The 15,601-nt window shown below is 43.5% G+C and overlaps 1 protein-coding gene across 3 annotated transcripts in view; it reads left to right on the forward strand.

Annotated features, from left to right (window-relative positions):
* scube1 (signal peptide, CUB domain, EGF-like 1) overlaps window positions 1-15,601 on the forward strand; it is a 126,548-nt gene that overhangs the window by 22,164 nt on the left and 88,783 nt on the right. For all 3 annotated transcript variants that reach the window (XM_028570466.1, XM_028570467.1, XM_028570468.1), the window contains one exon: window positions 8,484-8,609. In XM_028570466.1, the coding sequence (XP_028426267.1) occupies window positions 8,484-8,609 (126 nt within the window). The remainder of the gene's footprint in view (window positions 1-8,483; window positions 8,610-15,601) is intronic.

Here is a 15,601-nt window from a genome sequence, read left to right on the forward strand (position 1 = left end):
AGCTCACGTTAGCCAGCAGCTAAAACCACAATATCCGTATATAATTTACAAGCCAGTGGCCTCTATCGGATGTTTTTTAGCACTGTGGGGGAGGGGTTTGTTGCGACGTTACTTCCCACCGCTGGGAGACTTACTTCGCTGGTGGGAATGGGGGTTGAGAGCAGCATCTCCAGGGCAGACCGGAGACGTCTGGATGGACAATGTTGGCCCAGATTTCGGCCCGACGCGGGTGCCAGTGCATGAGGGCTAATAGAGCTTTTTCACGGCAGACATGTTGACATGTCATAGTAAGAAAAGCATTAATGGAAAAGCATTAATGATGGCTGCATTCCACTTAGGAGAGGCCCTGGTATTGTGCATGCTGACTCACTGAAATAGCTTACTGGGACACTTGATTGAATGGAGCCATCGTTAAGGTTATCAATTTCAGCTGTGCTTCTCCTACTATGACAAGTCAAAATGTCTGCTGTGAAAAAGGTCCATATGGTCCTGTTCCCCGACGGAGCATTAAACTTTCTGTTATTGCCTTTAGCACCCGCCGCTGGAGTGCTGGCTGGGTTCAGGTTGCTGTAGTGGCTGGAAAAACAAATTAGTACCATGTAGACGGAATTTCTATGGTTGGTGTGACTGTGTGTGTGTGTGTGTGTGTGTGTGTGTGGCATTGGTGTGACTAAAGCAGTTCAAACTTTAGGTCCAACAGATTAGCAGTGGATGACTGTATTTTTTTCCCAACACCAATATTGGCTTGCCATATAAGTTCAGGCTTTGTTTGTTTGGATCTCAGAGTTTCTCAGGAAGTGGTGGAAAACGGTTAGTGACTCAAGTTGCCAGGTTTGATTTATGGGTGGTGGCCGATGGCCCTAAGCAGCAATGAGACGCTGGCACACAGCAGCGTTGGAACACGCGCGCACACACACACACACACACATACAAAGCTGGACACTGAACATATACAAACACTCAAAAAGTACAAATGTACAGCACGCACAACCATAACACATGCAAATGTAACGCAATGCTGACTCACATATCGCAAACTACAGACAAATAAATACACTCACACAATACAAACACACTTGTTTACCACACTATTCACAGAGACCTTCTAAACACTGTCGTTCAGATGATTAACATCTCGACTTTAGCTTGAGTATGAACCCTTTTGAAAAAGTCCAAAAGCAGGCAGACATATACATAAAAAGACCCTCATCTGAGAGGTTTCACTTGGTTAGAAACCATCATGACAAAAGCTAAATCAATGCCACATTCTGCACCATGAAGCGCCCCAGACATGTTTACCAGAAGCCAATTACACAGGCCAACACACACACACACACACACACACACATCAGCGCATGTCGGTCTGATCTCTGACCACGTCTATAATAATAACTCTCAGCATTACATGTTGTAATATGAAATAGTGAACAGAGCCTTCAACAGGTTTAATTGAGCTGCATTGTGTAAGAACAGCCAGAATTTATATCATGGGGGAATTACAGAGCCTGAGTCTTGAGTATACAAACTCCTGACGGCCATAACTGGCTCATCCTTAAAGGCATTTGCAACCAATTAGGGGAAGCTGGATAAGGCAACTGTTTGGGGAAAGGTTGTTTGGACACTTTGCTGTGCTGTCAGCTCAGACGGCGTGGTTCAGCACAATGTGGCACTTCCTCTGTGCTCTGCTTCTCATCTGTCAGAGATGAAGGTAAAGACTAGAACTACTGAGGGAGGGAGAGAGCCTCACTACACTACTGAGGGTGAATGAAAAACAGCAGGTGATTAATTGGTGCCTGAATTGTTTCAAACAGGCAGACAGAGACTACATTCACACAAAGTTGGCTACGTTTGAAAAACACATCTTCTCTCTGTTTTGGACTTCCTTTCGCACTAAACTGGCACTTTTTGTTTTGCATAACCAGACCGATTTTGTGGAAAATCACTAATTTCCCCACAATATGTATACTTTATTAATCCTGCAGGGGGATATTACAGTGCATACGTGTACGTCATCTTTTAAGCTGTCTCTGCTAGAGGGTTTAGAGTAGGATCCTGTTTCTGTGCTGCGATCAATGTGTCTTGATTCAACACGGGCAGCTCACTCCCACCACACCATTCGGCAAAAAACAGATCTGCCTAGTGAACTGGAGGTGGGTCCTCCGATCCACACCATTTGGCAAAGACAGTGTCTGCTAAGTCAAGTGGAGATTGAGAGTCCTCTGGTCTAAGCATCTCTACAGCAGGCCTTGAAGCCACCACATCATAGTTCGCTCTGGGGTCTGGAACAGCAAACTCTTGAGAATCTTGACTGACTACACAAACTGGGAAAGCCTCTGGCCATTCCTCCTCCAAAGCCACTACTTCACAAGGAGTCGGGGACAACAGGGGGGTCGGGGGGGGCATAACCAGCCGATTATGCGTTACTTCATTTCCTAGCCAGGAGGCAACACTCTCACCGGAAATTCAGGCGCCACTTCCACCTGAGCATAGCCAACAAACATGTTAGTCCTTACAAAACATCCTATAGAGGGGGACAGCACTATAAGCACCTTCAAAACCCTCAATAGGCACAAAAGTTCCCAAAGCAGCCGTTTCAGGCAGATCAATATCGCCTGCCACCATAATGGACTGACCTGACGCTGTATCTCTAAGGACTGTAACTCAGCAACCCCTTTCTCAACTGCAACCATGCATCAGTGGCTGGGTGAGTCAGTTTAACACAGCACAAACCCCTCTAGAACAGACTGCTCTCATGAAGTGGCATGTATGACATGCCAATTCGTATGCCATTTTGCCAAAACACAGGACTTCACCCAGGAGAGCCGGCATCGCGTCGCGATGTGGCGTTTATCAACAGTGGTTTTTTTTTAATAAAGCCTTCCCTCCCCAATGTTCTTTTCCTAAACCCAACCATTTGTTTTCCTAAGCGTGTGGCGTTGGTCCCCGTCGTGTTTTTGTCATTTTTTTGTGTTACTAAAGCCTTTCCCAATGTTCTTTTCCTAAACCCAACCTTTGTTTGGTTTTCACACGCGTGTGACGTTGTTCTCGCGATAGCATGGCAGGTTCTCGCGATAACACGGCAAGTGGCGTCGCCACGTAGTGTGTACATACATCCGCTGTATACAGCGTAGACATACACGTGGATAGCTCAAAATGCGTACAGATAACACGCCCCCCAAACACACATGTTTACGCAAAGTCACGATGTCATGTTGCTCTAGAAGTAAGAAAGACATGCACTCATCCAGGCCAGTTTAGGACTTACTCTCACGCTAAGCATCATGTTACTGGCTAGGCTAACCTTCAGCCGCTGTGTTTTGTTGTTTAACGAGCCCAGCTTAGCTTTAGCAGTTTTTTAACACTATGATACATACAACAAAATTATAATTTTTTTCGATGTTGAAATAAATATATCTACACTTGTATGTTTGCCCTCTTATGGACATAATGTGCAAACATTTATTTTCCATCAACATGTTGAATTAGCGACAACAAAAAACGTTGGAAAACAGGTTTAGTAAACACAAAGCTGCATGGATTACAGTGGTTGCTTTTTTAAAATTCTGTTACTTAATAAGTCTCTCTTTCATACTGGGTGCCGACAAATTTGAAATGATTTCCGAGCGCTGCTTGGGTGGAGACTGAAATTGCCCACCTTAAAAGGTCAGTCCACCTTAAGTGACCCTGGGCCGAAGTGGTCCCTAACTTTGGCGCTAACCCCCCTCTTTTTTTTAGCTCTTCTGAATGACTACACCTGAAGATGGGGTGAGCCTAACATTAAAAGGGGTGAGGATCAAGGAGGATAAACTCGTTGAATGGTGTATGTTGAGGTGATGGAAAGAAGAGGAAGGAAGGTTTGAAGCATGTGTAGGTCTATGTGTGACAGAGACATTAGAGGGAGGTGGGAGAGGTTGGTGAAGGGAGGAAGAAGGTGCCTCGTAGGGTCTAGCCTCAACCAATCGCCACACGAAAAAAACGGCATTTACATAACCTGTCCACGACTTAATAGATTACAATAACGTGACTATATAACGACCTGGCATGAGACTGGGCTGGAAAAGTCTGTGTTGACATCCATTGTTTTGATTGAGAGATGGCAGAAAATTACATATTGTAGATTTAATCTAGTCTCGCCAAAACCAATAATTTTTTCAGATTAAGATAAGATTTTATCTGATATATGTTATCATATATGATGATGTTGCCTACCAACGTTATCCTCACTTCACAACTGACTTTAGTTTAACAGCTCAACTCAACTGTCCTGCTGTTATTACAGACATGTTATCACACGAAAATCCATCTTGTCAGGCTTCAAGTAATGCATTTGAATGACAATATTGGGTGCACCACCCCAATAGTACTTGGCGCCAGTGTGGGGAGCGAGGTGTAAACGTTTGGACCAATTTGGGAGGCATCAGAACATTCATTATTTTAGGCAGTTGTATGTAGGCTACACTAGCTACCGTGCGTGCGTGCGTGCGTGCGTGCGTGCGTGCGTGCGTGGCTTCGACGTGCAGACAGTAGAGGAACAGAAGAAAAGTTGCTGCAGATTAACCAAAATGAAGACTGAAAAACAGAACGATTATGGTACAAACATTTATCCTGCCATGGGTTGCATATAGCCCTCTGAGATTTACTCGCCAAACCGAAAATGTACATTATACCTGCTAAAAATAAACCTGCCAACATTTACCCTGGGAGCATTTTAGCATGCTAATGGCGCTATTTAGCTCAAGTAAAGCCTCACATTGCCCTAAGATGGCTTTTGGAGTCTTTTCACATGAGTAGCTCTTCGCAGTGTTTCTACTATCAGGTTTTGGTGGACCTACTATCAGACTAATTTTAAAATTGGCTTTTCAATTCTTACTTTACAGCTCAATGTTGTAGTACATTCACCAAACACATAAAATTGCCACATAAGATATTTTCAATTTGATTGGAGAGTTTTAATGTCTTACGATGGCAACCTGCTTCCGGGGCTATTCCACACTGAGAGGGGGCGGAATGCTAATTGTAGTTACTGCCAGTGATTGTTAAAAACTACTACATCTTGTAATGTTTAGTATGTAAATGTAAAGCTTTTTTTCCATATATGAAGCTAGCGGATTTACCATTGGATTACATAATATATACAGTATAAGTGTTTCACCTGCAAGGGGAGGGGGCTGCTCTCACTGGCCCTCATTTATGAAACGTGCGTACGACCTAAAACAGGCGTACGACGGGCGTACGCCGATTCCTACGCAAAGCTCGGCATTTAACAATTTCGACGTGAGCGTCGGCTGCGATCAAATCTCACGTCTGGTCTGAACTCGTGTACGCAAGTTCTCGAGTCACTGTGGACTTGCGGTGCAGCATATAATCAGTTTAACAGGAGAAGGAGAAGTCATCAGTTGATCACGTATCAGCAATGGCAGATCTGGCTCTTTTAGAAGACCTCTATGCGCCGGTCTGCAACATTGTTTTAGCCTGGGGGGTTCTGCACAACATCGCACAGGAAGACACGGTGCCATAAATGTAGCGATGGAGCCAGATGACCCGATGCCCAGAGAGCAGTGTCCAGAACAGCCACCAACTGAGGGCTATATGAAGGAGACAGGATATTATTCCTCACTTTTAAAAGGTAGCCTATAGTGTTATGTTTGGCAGTGATATTCAATACAGGAAACATGACGATGCACAACATTTTTATTTATTCTTCAGGTTTTTGTTTCTCTTTCAAGTGAATGATTTATTTCTGCCATTGACCAAGTTATTTTGGCTTGTTTTTCCAGCCCCTGTGCTGTCAGGAGACAGGGTCCAGCACGGGGGGGTAGGGGGGGCGGAGGACACGCGCTCTCCCTCAGCTGTTGCCTCGTTCCGACGAACACGAGTAAAATAAAAGACACTGCATAAACTCCGCTACCGTGTGTTTATTTAATTATAGGTACACCTACATGTAGGCCTAATAGATTGCAATAGAAGCCTGTATATTACTATTAGGACTATAGAAAATGTGTCAAGGATGTATAAATTAAATAGGCTAAACTTCAGCTGGAGTCCGATTTACTACGGCAACACTCTTGACCGCATCAGTGATCTCTTTTCATCCTGCATTCTTTCTACAGCCTTTAATACCAGTTTTCAGGCTGCCAAATAGTACACACGTTAGTGCAAATGAACCAGAGATATCAGGGTTTCAATCTCCACCTCAGAAAAGTTCCGCTTCTCAGCCGGATTACGTCTCGCCATGTCGTAAATTGTAGGGGCGAGGCCTCAAAACCCAGAATATATTGGGGCGTGATATTTAAATGACGATCGTTTCCAGCCGCCGCATTTATCAATGTACGACCGTTCTCACGCTCTGATTGGTGTGATACGAACGTTTCATGAATCCCACGTGAAGCCTGTCGTAAGACGATTTCTGCACTCATATCTGCGCTGGTTTCTACGTTAGGTTGATAAATGAGGGCCATTGACTTTATTCTCAAAATAGCTTCATTGATATCAGCTGTCAAACTGTTGGAATAACTGACGGACACAAACTGACAGGCAGACGGCCAGGCAGACGGACAGGCAGACGGACAGGCAGACAGGCAAACAGGCATTCTAGTTAGCAGGTATGTAAGTGGAATGCTGACAGACAGCAGGTGTAAAATGAAATGAGAGGAGGCAGCAAGGAAGAGAGCAAAGGATGGGACAATGATCTGGGTGGACACACTGTAGAGTGACGCTGTAGAGCAGTGGTGTCAAACTCATTTTAGTTCATGGGCCACATCCCCCTAATTTGATGTCAAGTGGGCCGGACCAGTGAACCACTCCAGAAAGATCAGAGACTGTATCTGCCACAGAGTTTCTGGTCAGCAAAGTTGCTTCTGCTACGATGGCGTTCTAAAAGCCATTTTAGGAAAAAAATAATGTTACGGACCCGGGAGAGAAAAAACTAAGATTAAAGTTACAGATTTACGGAAAAAGAACTCTGATATTCTCTGATAATAAAGTGGTAAATTTGGAATTGGAATGAATTAGGCCTACTTCTCTGCAATTTTCACACTTTGCAAAGTCATCCAGTGGGCCTTATTGGACCCTTTGGCGGGCCGGTTCTGGCCCACGGGCCGTATGTTTGACACCCCTGCTGTAGAGAGAGAGTCACTGTGTGTGAGTGTGTATTCATCAAACTGACATCCTATTTGGCGCCAGGAAGAGACAGAGAGAACGAGATGGTCCATGGGCACATCCTGCAGAACGCCTGGGTGCCAGAATGGAGACGCTCAGGCAGATACCTGCACCGTGTCATGCTCAGTACGGAGTGTGGGGGGGAGGATGTGGGCCGGGGTCTTCCTTGCTGCCTGCCGGATCTCCTGCTGTTCACACAGAGGGGGAGGACTGTTTGTTTAAGTGGCTCCGCATGGCAACCACTTGTGAGCCGCTCCTGCGAAAACCTCCGCTGGTTCAGCATGGAGGTGGGGAGGGCGCATCCCCAGACGAATAAACACCGTCTGACACTTTCCTCTCCTTACTCACTCCCCACCCAGCTGCCCCCCCACCCCCTTCTCCCTACCTGAGGGTCCCTCATTACTGCACTGTAATGCTGCTAGGTTAATACTGTGCATTAATTGGCATCCAAACTTAAAGGACAATTACAGCTCAAAATAGCACCACAATTCTCTCTCTCAATGCTTTGGTTTACATATAGGGACCCTGATTATGCTACTGTTGGATTGTGGTGCTATTTTGAGCCTTGTTAGTGGTATAGATGCGATTTACCATCTGCCCCGACTACTAGCATTAGCAGCTAATCACCGGTTTGGGGTACTCGTTCGGTTAGCATGAGAACATGTCCCAGAGAACGGTTGACTCGGTACACATATGTTATAAACCCCTAAGTTCATTTTGCGCCGGAATTGTCCTTTTAAAAGTAATGCATTAGAACAAAACCGGTATCATCGTCATTGTCATCTGCATCTGTTAGGACGCAGTAACCGGCTGCGTCGTCTCTTTTCGTCATCTCTCTTCCCTCCTACAGCCATTGTGTTTCCCTCTCTGCTCTGACTGATGTCCAGACATGACTAACCTCTGCAATCTTGAACGTTTCAAGGGCACTCACCTGTCACAGGGCATGTGTTAAAAGCTTTTTATTTATATTTTTTTTATCTTCGCTAATTCAGTCATTTTAAAACTGAATGTAAGTGTGGAATTGTATTTTCAGAGATTATTTTTCAACATAAATTGGGCATCACCGTTTTAAAACAAACTTGTACACGTTACAGCTCCACCAGAGATTGACGTTGTGCACCACCGACAAGAAAGCCCTGAATAATTCACAAACTTCGACCAAACCAGTTGCACTTTTAATTATGCAGTGACCTCTGGAATACCAGCAGTTTTCCCGAAAGAGAAAACTATCGTCTCTAACCACTGACTGACTGAATGTGTGCAGACAACAACCGCAGTGACGACCTAAAACAACTGAGTCAAACAAAACCACCCTTCTCTTTCAGACATGGACGAGTGTGAGAACGACTACAACGGAGGATGTGTCCATGAATGCATCAACATACCTGGCAACTACAGGTGCACCTGCTATGATGGATTCATGCTGGCCCACGACGGACACAACTGTCAGGGTAAGACCAGTCTGCAAGACATCCCTCCTCCTCTGCGTGTTTTTCTGTTAACTGTGACTGGGTTGATGAAAGAGATGGACTTGATAATGAATGGATTAAATGACTAAATGACTGTAGGGACTATGTACAAAATAATCATGCCATGTGGTAAGACATGATATTGGTCCAAATGATCCCCATGATGGTCTTGTTGTTAACTCCAGGTCTTAGAAATGGCAAAACAAAAAATGTGGCATCATGGGATTTTCATTTGGATATGTTGATGCTCAGTGGCAATAAAGTGAAAAAAAATATATTAGAAAATGAGTATCACGGAGTGTCTTAGGTGTGTGTTTGTGTGTGTCTATGCATTCATCTGATCCAGTGCATGATTGTGAAAAGGTGTGTGTGTGTGTTTGTGTGTGTGTGTGTGTGTCTGTGTCTGTGTCTGTGTCTGTGTCTCTAAGCCCGTCTGGCTCAGCTCGTCTCTCTCCAAGGAGTCCCTCTGTCATCGTTTGGAGGGTTTCCGTGATCTGTGCTGCTTTGTGCTTGTTTCTTTATACTGTTGGGAGGGCGTGCGGGGTTGAAGAGTTCTCCTACAGATATCTGGCTGTGCTTTATTACTGACAGATCCAGCCCATTTAGCCCCCAGTGCTGCGTTATTGACTTAGTGTCAGTCAGAGTAATGTTTTTTTTCTTCTGCCCTGTGCAACATGTAGTTCTGCACGGATGTGCTCAAACACATTTCATCCCGTCAGTCCTCAGCTGCTGACTGACGAGCGCGAAATAAAATCAGGGACATTAAAAAACATGTCGGTTTGGATGTCCATGTGTCTTTGGTGGGATATGTTTTGGCATGTGTAAGTGTTATAGCTCATTCTTTGAGCCTTTGGAGAGACTGAGTGAGAGATTGAGTGCTAAAAGCAGCAGCCAGCAATGCAGAGTAGCTGCTGAGTTGTGGATTCCCCTCACCAGGATGACTTTCAGACAGCTGACATAAAGCAGAGTTAAAGACGCCCTCCCATCAGAGTTCAAATGTTCCTTAAGATGTTGATTTAAAAAAACATATTGAGGTTCCAAGTTACATCTGTGGTTTCTGTTGGAGTAAAAGTTTAAAACGTTGGCCACTCAAATAAAGTAATGTTTTACAGAAGTTAAACTGTCATTAGTCACGAACAAACATGATTGGTGTTTTTTTACACCACAGTGCCAAACACTGGAGCGATTAGAAGAGAATAGAAGAGGTCTCACCCAGGAAAATATAAACACAAAACATGTCCACAAGATAAAAATGTCACATTAACAGAAGACATTATGATCTCTCAATTGTACATCATGTACATCCGACACTCTCATATTCACGTTTACTGTAGTCTGTGTACCACATTAATTACATTTGGGATAGAAGAGCCCTTGTAGATCTTTTTATTTGCCAGGGATATTCAACGCAAACTCAGGGTTAGAGATGGGCTAGATATATCGTCTTAGATTTTGGATATGGTAATATCGTAATATGACATAAGTGTTATCTTTTCCTGGTTTTAAAGGCTGCATTACAATAAAGTGATGTGCTTTTCTGAACTTACCAGACTGTTCTAGCTGTTATATTATTTTCCTTTTCCCCACTTAGACATTATGTCCACATTACTGATGATTATTCATCTAAAATCTAAGTGTGAAGATATTTTGTTAAAGCACCAATTTTCAACCAATTGAAATATTTGTTAAAGGCAAAATATGTGTCAAACCATTCTGAATCAAGTATTGTGGTGTTGCAGACGCCAGGCCTACAAATGGTATCCTACAGACAGTACCAGACTGGTACAGATCCTCACAAAAATCACATGTTATAATATCTTAGGGTGACCATATTTTGATTTCCAAAAAAGAGGACACTCGGCCTGGCCTCGAGACAAATCCAGACAGTGGTGATTCTCAGAAGTTAATGAACATGCTTTATTATGCCTCAATTGTGCAAAAATAATTTCTGTAATAAAATAAAATCTGTAACAACATGTAACAAAATAATAGCTCTCTTTTAAAATAAATAAATAATATGAAATAATGTTCTAAATATGACCTCTTCTGTGTTAGAAAATCCAGCTTCACCAAAATATCTCTTAATACCTTTTCAATGTAATAAGATAAATAATAAAGACACTGAAACATATGTGCCAGCTTTGCACACGGTGCACTCCGCCTCCCACTTGTCCGGTCCCGACCGGGACGGTATGTGGGACATTTTTTTTGCAGTTCAACTGTGAAGCTTCACTAGTCTTGTTTTATGGTTGTAAGTGGCCTGATGTTTATACTTGTGCGCTAGTGTGTGTCGAGACGGCGTGTGTGTGTGTGTGTGTGTGGGGGGGGAGTGGGTGATATAGAGCGGGGGAGAAGTGAGAGTGACAGCGAGCGAGTCCTACCGACTCTAGAGTCCTAGTGAGAGAAACAAAGTGTCTCCCCTGTGTTTTCTGACCACGGTGGGAAATCTTTAGCAGGAAACGCTTCGGCATTTTGTGTGTAATGCTGTTCCGCTGTCTGCCCTGGTCCCTGTCTGTCTGCCCCGGTCCCTGTCTGTCTGCCCTGGTCCCTGTCTGTCTGCCCTGGTCCCTGTCTGTCTGCCCTGGTCCCTGTGTATGTGTATATGTATCACAAGGCAGCCTCTCGGGAATTACGTCACACAACAAAGTAGCCTACCGTAGTATTGTGTTGAGCAAAGTGCCAGTCAATTTAAGTACACGCTTAATGGTCCCATGAAAAGCAGTGAAAACCGGACATTTTAATGAATTTATAAAACCCCCCCGGACGCCCCGGACAGTAGGTAAAAAGTGGACATGTCCGGGCAAAAGAGGACGTTTGGTCACCCTATAATATCTATTTTTTATATTTTTCAATGAAAATGACAATAATACAACAATGAATCCTTCCAATATCGTGAATACAATTGCAATATCACTCAAATTAATCGCAATTTGATATTTTGCTCATATTGTGCAGCCCTAACAGCTACTACGCCAATAATGTTACCATGATACACTTATTACAAGTATGGATGCAAATACAATCCAACATATTAATGCAACCAAGCAGACTCAATTCTTAGTTATGCCCATATTTGACAAGTTGTTATGAAGATTCATTCAGCATCATCTGCATCACAACATAACCCTTTTTAAAAATTCACCTCAAATGGAATTTGTTGTGTGGTAGGCTTCTGTTCTTTTACCCCAGAGGCTATTGTAATGCTACGGTTTGTCTTAACTGTAGGAAAACCTAAATGTACTGTAGCATCACTGATGTCAGCTTTGAGTTTGCGTTTCGGAGCCAGACTATCTGAATTTGGGAAACGTACTACTCGCACATAAATGAACCACACGTGCCCGGAACTGCTTTGAAACGGCACTGTAATCATTCCTCCTGTTCATACTGGTTTGGAGATTAAATCCTAATGTGCTTCCAATGGAAGTGATAGGGACAAAATCCACATTTCAAAATGTATCCGAAGCTAATATGAGCGGTCCGAGTTAGACAAATCCTAGCATCTTCTAAAGTTAGTCTTTTTGGTTCAGAATTCTGTGTCCTTTGCTGTGCTGTGGTGATGGCCCAGTGGACATGACACATACCTTTGGGGAGACCTGGGTTTGATTCCCACTGCGATACATCAACCAATGTGTCCCTGAGCAAGACACTTAACTAGTTGCTCCAGAGGTGTGCGACCTCTGGCATACAGTATATAGCAATTGTACGTTGCTTTGGATAAGAGTCAGCTAAATGACATGTAATGTAATGCTGCAATGGAGGGATAATAACCCAAAGCGGAATATTTGTGCTATAACTATAACTTTAGAAGATATCCACTGTATAACTCAGACTGCTGAAGCCTCAAACTAGCTTTCGAATCCATTAGATTGTGGATTTTTTAGATTTGAAGCACGAAAGGAAGGTATTTGTATAAACAGGATGAACGATTACGGCAGGCAGAAACTGTTTCAATGTACGGGCATGGTTCGGTTATGGTTTTCCCCATAACAGCTATAAGTTGGGAGTTTATATTTTCAAGCCAGCATCTAGTGTTCATTAGAGGAACTGCAGTTAAAGCCGTTCCCACAGGAGCTTGAGCTGTAGTGGTTGCCTCAGTATGCTGGCGTGTGAAATCGGATCACCCTGAGAGACATGATGGAAACAACCATAAAAAGTGAAACCCTGGTTGTTAAAGAACTAGACCTTTGCCAGTTTTCTATATCGGAGCAGTGGGTTAGAGAGGCGCTGTCTCTGTAACTGTGTCTGACAGTGTTTTGGGTTGTTCATTTCCTGTAAATGGGCCCCGACTGTCTACAGCCGTTAGCCCCGCTGGTTAGCTGCGGTGTCGTTCTGTGTGTTGTGGTTAACTGAAGAGAAGGGGCGTGAGGTTAGTGGCATTTCAACACACGTGTTTGTGTCCCTAATTCAAACGATACCAACTGTGTGAGAACTGTCATCACCTGCTCTTTATGGCCCGGCGGGAGGAAGCCAGCCCACGTCTGACTTCAACCCAGAGGCTTGCTTTATTGGATGTTCGCTGGATGCATGCGGCCTTAATGAACTGCTGCTTATTAAAACCGGGTTACTGAGTTCAAACCAGGCAGTAAAGCGTGAAATCAGACAATCAAAGCCTGTTTAGGAGGGTTCAGGTTTAGAGGTTGATTGCCATAGTCATGGGGCATCGGTCAGAATGCATGAATAAGCCAGAGAGAAGTTCAGTCCATTCAATGAAGATTTATTTAACAAAGGGTGAGGCAAATGATACTGGATAACATAACAGAACAGACACAGGCACACATGGGTTGGAGAATCTGGGAAGAGACAAAATAGAAATTACAACTTAACAAAGTTAATATCCTCACATGATAATCATAAAGTAAATAAAGCTGTCATGCAAATATCAAACATGTTATAAAGAACTAAGGTGCAAAGTAAAATTCATCTTACCAGCTGCCACCCCATGTGAAGGTGTAGAAGAGACTGACTGAGAGTGAGTGCAGTCTTAAATAAGGAGTGACCAGGTGAACTCAATCAGGTAATCAGGGTGGAAACAAAAGCCAGTGATGAAGACAGGGGAGAAAAGGAAGTGAGGTACAGGAAGTGAGGTAAGTGTGAAAAGAAAGTGTCAGAATAAGATAAAAATAGGGATCTTTAGTACAAAGCCAGTACAGGCTGTGTGCGTCTTCTTCCCTTTCGCTTTGCTTATTTCTACCTTCCTCTCTCTTTATTTTACTTGTTCTTTCTTTTTCTCATTTGGCTTTCTGTATTTCGTTTAGTTTTAATCAGCCTCACTCTTTCTTTCGCTCCTCTGTTCTTTGAGTGGTCACTAAGGCTATAGAGGCGCTATATAAATGCAGTCCATTTACCATTCACCATTTATTTCTTAGTTGCTTCTTTTCTTCCCTCTGTTTTCTCTAATCTTCTTGTTTCACTTTCCATTCCTCTTTTCCTTCTTCTATTTGTTTTGTTCAGTTTGTTTTTGTGTTTAATTTTTGTTTCTTCTGCCTTCATTTCTTCTTCATTTCTTTCCTTCATAATTTCCTTCCTTCCTGCCTTATGTCCTTCTTTCCATCATTCTCTTACTGTATTTCTTCTTTCTATTCTTGCTCCTTCTCTCTTTTTTCTCCTTTCCTCTCTTGTTTCCTCTCCTCCATTGTTTCCTCTCCTCTCTTTTTTCCTCTCCTCCTCTCTCCTACCTCCTGTTTCTTGCCGTTTGTCTCTCAGAGGTGATGACGTTCTGCTCTATCTGATGTCTATATTATCGAACGTCTGCGTTAAAACAGACTGATGGAGGAGACACTGCCTCACTGTGCCCCCCCTCCTCTCTCTGTGTCTCTCCATTACTGTATCCTTCTTTTTCTTTCTCTCTCTCTCCTTTTCTCCCATTGTCTCCCTGTCCCTTTTTCTCCCTCACTGCCTATATATTTCTATTTGTTTCTTAGTTTCCTTTTTAGAATATCTCACGGCCTGTCATGCTCTGCCTATTTTTCCATCTACATCTCTCTGTGTATTGTCTTTTTCTCTCCTTCTGTTCTTCCTCTGTTATATTATACTCTCCCTGTCTCTCTGCTGACCTTGTACTAACTTTTATCTAATTACCTTAATAGCTGTCTGGTGTCCTTTCCTTTTCCTTCTTCTCTCCCATCACATTTTAAATCTATTTGTCAGACGGATCACTGAATGTTTTTACTAGATGTTCAGCCATCAGCAGGTAACAGGAGCAGAGGTCTAGGCTGGCTATAATCATCGTTGGTTATAGGAATGCTATAAAGACATACCTATTAATGTATTTAATGAGATGTTAGCTCTCTCATGATCCGAGTTTAATGATCAATAATCATTAGGTTGACGTTCTGACCTTTCCCACCTGTAACAGCCAAACCCCATCTCTTCACCTACACCGACGTCATCGATTACAAAAATACGATTGATTTGCATAACGTGCATTGATGCGTCGGAATAGAGGGAGATGGCAGCGCCCATAAGCATGGATTCCTCTGAAGAAGCTGCAGCTAAAAAACATCGGCAACAGTCAGCGTGATTTATGGTCCTGCGGAAGCTCCATGCAGAACTTTCGCCGTAGCCTATACGTAAGTGGCCTGAAGTTTATACTTGTGCGCTGGTGTGTGCATCGATCTCTTTAGGAGAATAGCAGGGCTGGCATGTGTGTGCGTGGGGTGGGTTTCTCTCACTTTGCCTCTAGAGTCGGTCCTTGCTCCGAAGCTAATCGCAGACACTCGCTCTACCACACTTTTTTATGGGTCCCACTACAGTTCTAGACAAGACCTGCCCTACGAAGCAGCTTGATTGTTTGAGGTTAGGCATTGACCTTGAGTAGTTAAGGTTCGGATAACCAATTGGTCAGGGGATAGGACCTGAACAAATCAGGTTCCGTGGCCGATCGTAGCTCCCGAAAGCTATTGAAGGGCGGGGTCTCGCCTAGAGCTGCAGTGGGTTCCATAATAACGTCAACTACCACACACTCCCCATGCACA

Source organism: Perca flavescens, chromosome 23 (genome assembly GCF_004354835.1).
Source record: "Perca flavescens isolate YP-PL-M2 chromosome 23, PFLA_1.0, whole genome shotgun sequence".
Classification (NCBI taxonomy): domain Eukaryota; kingdom Metazoa; phylum Chordata; class Actinopteri; order Perciformes; family Percidae; genus Perca; species Perca flavescens.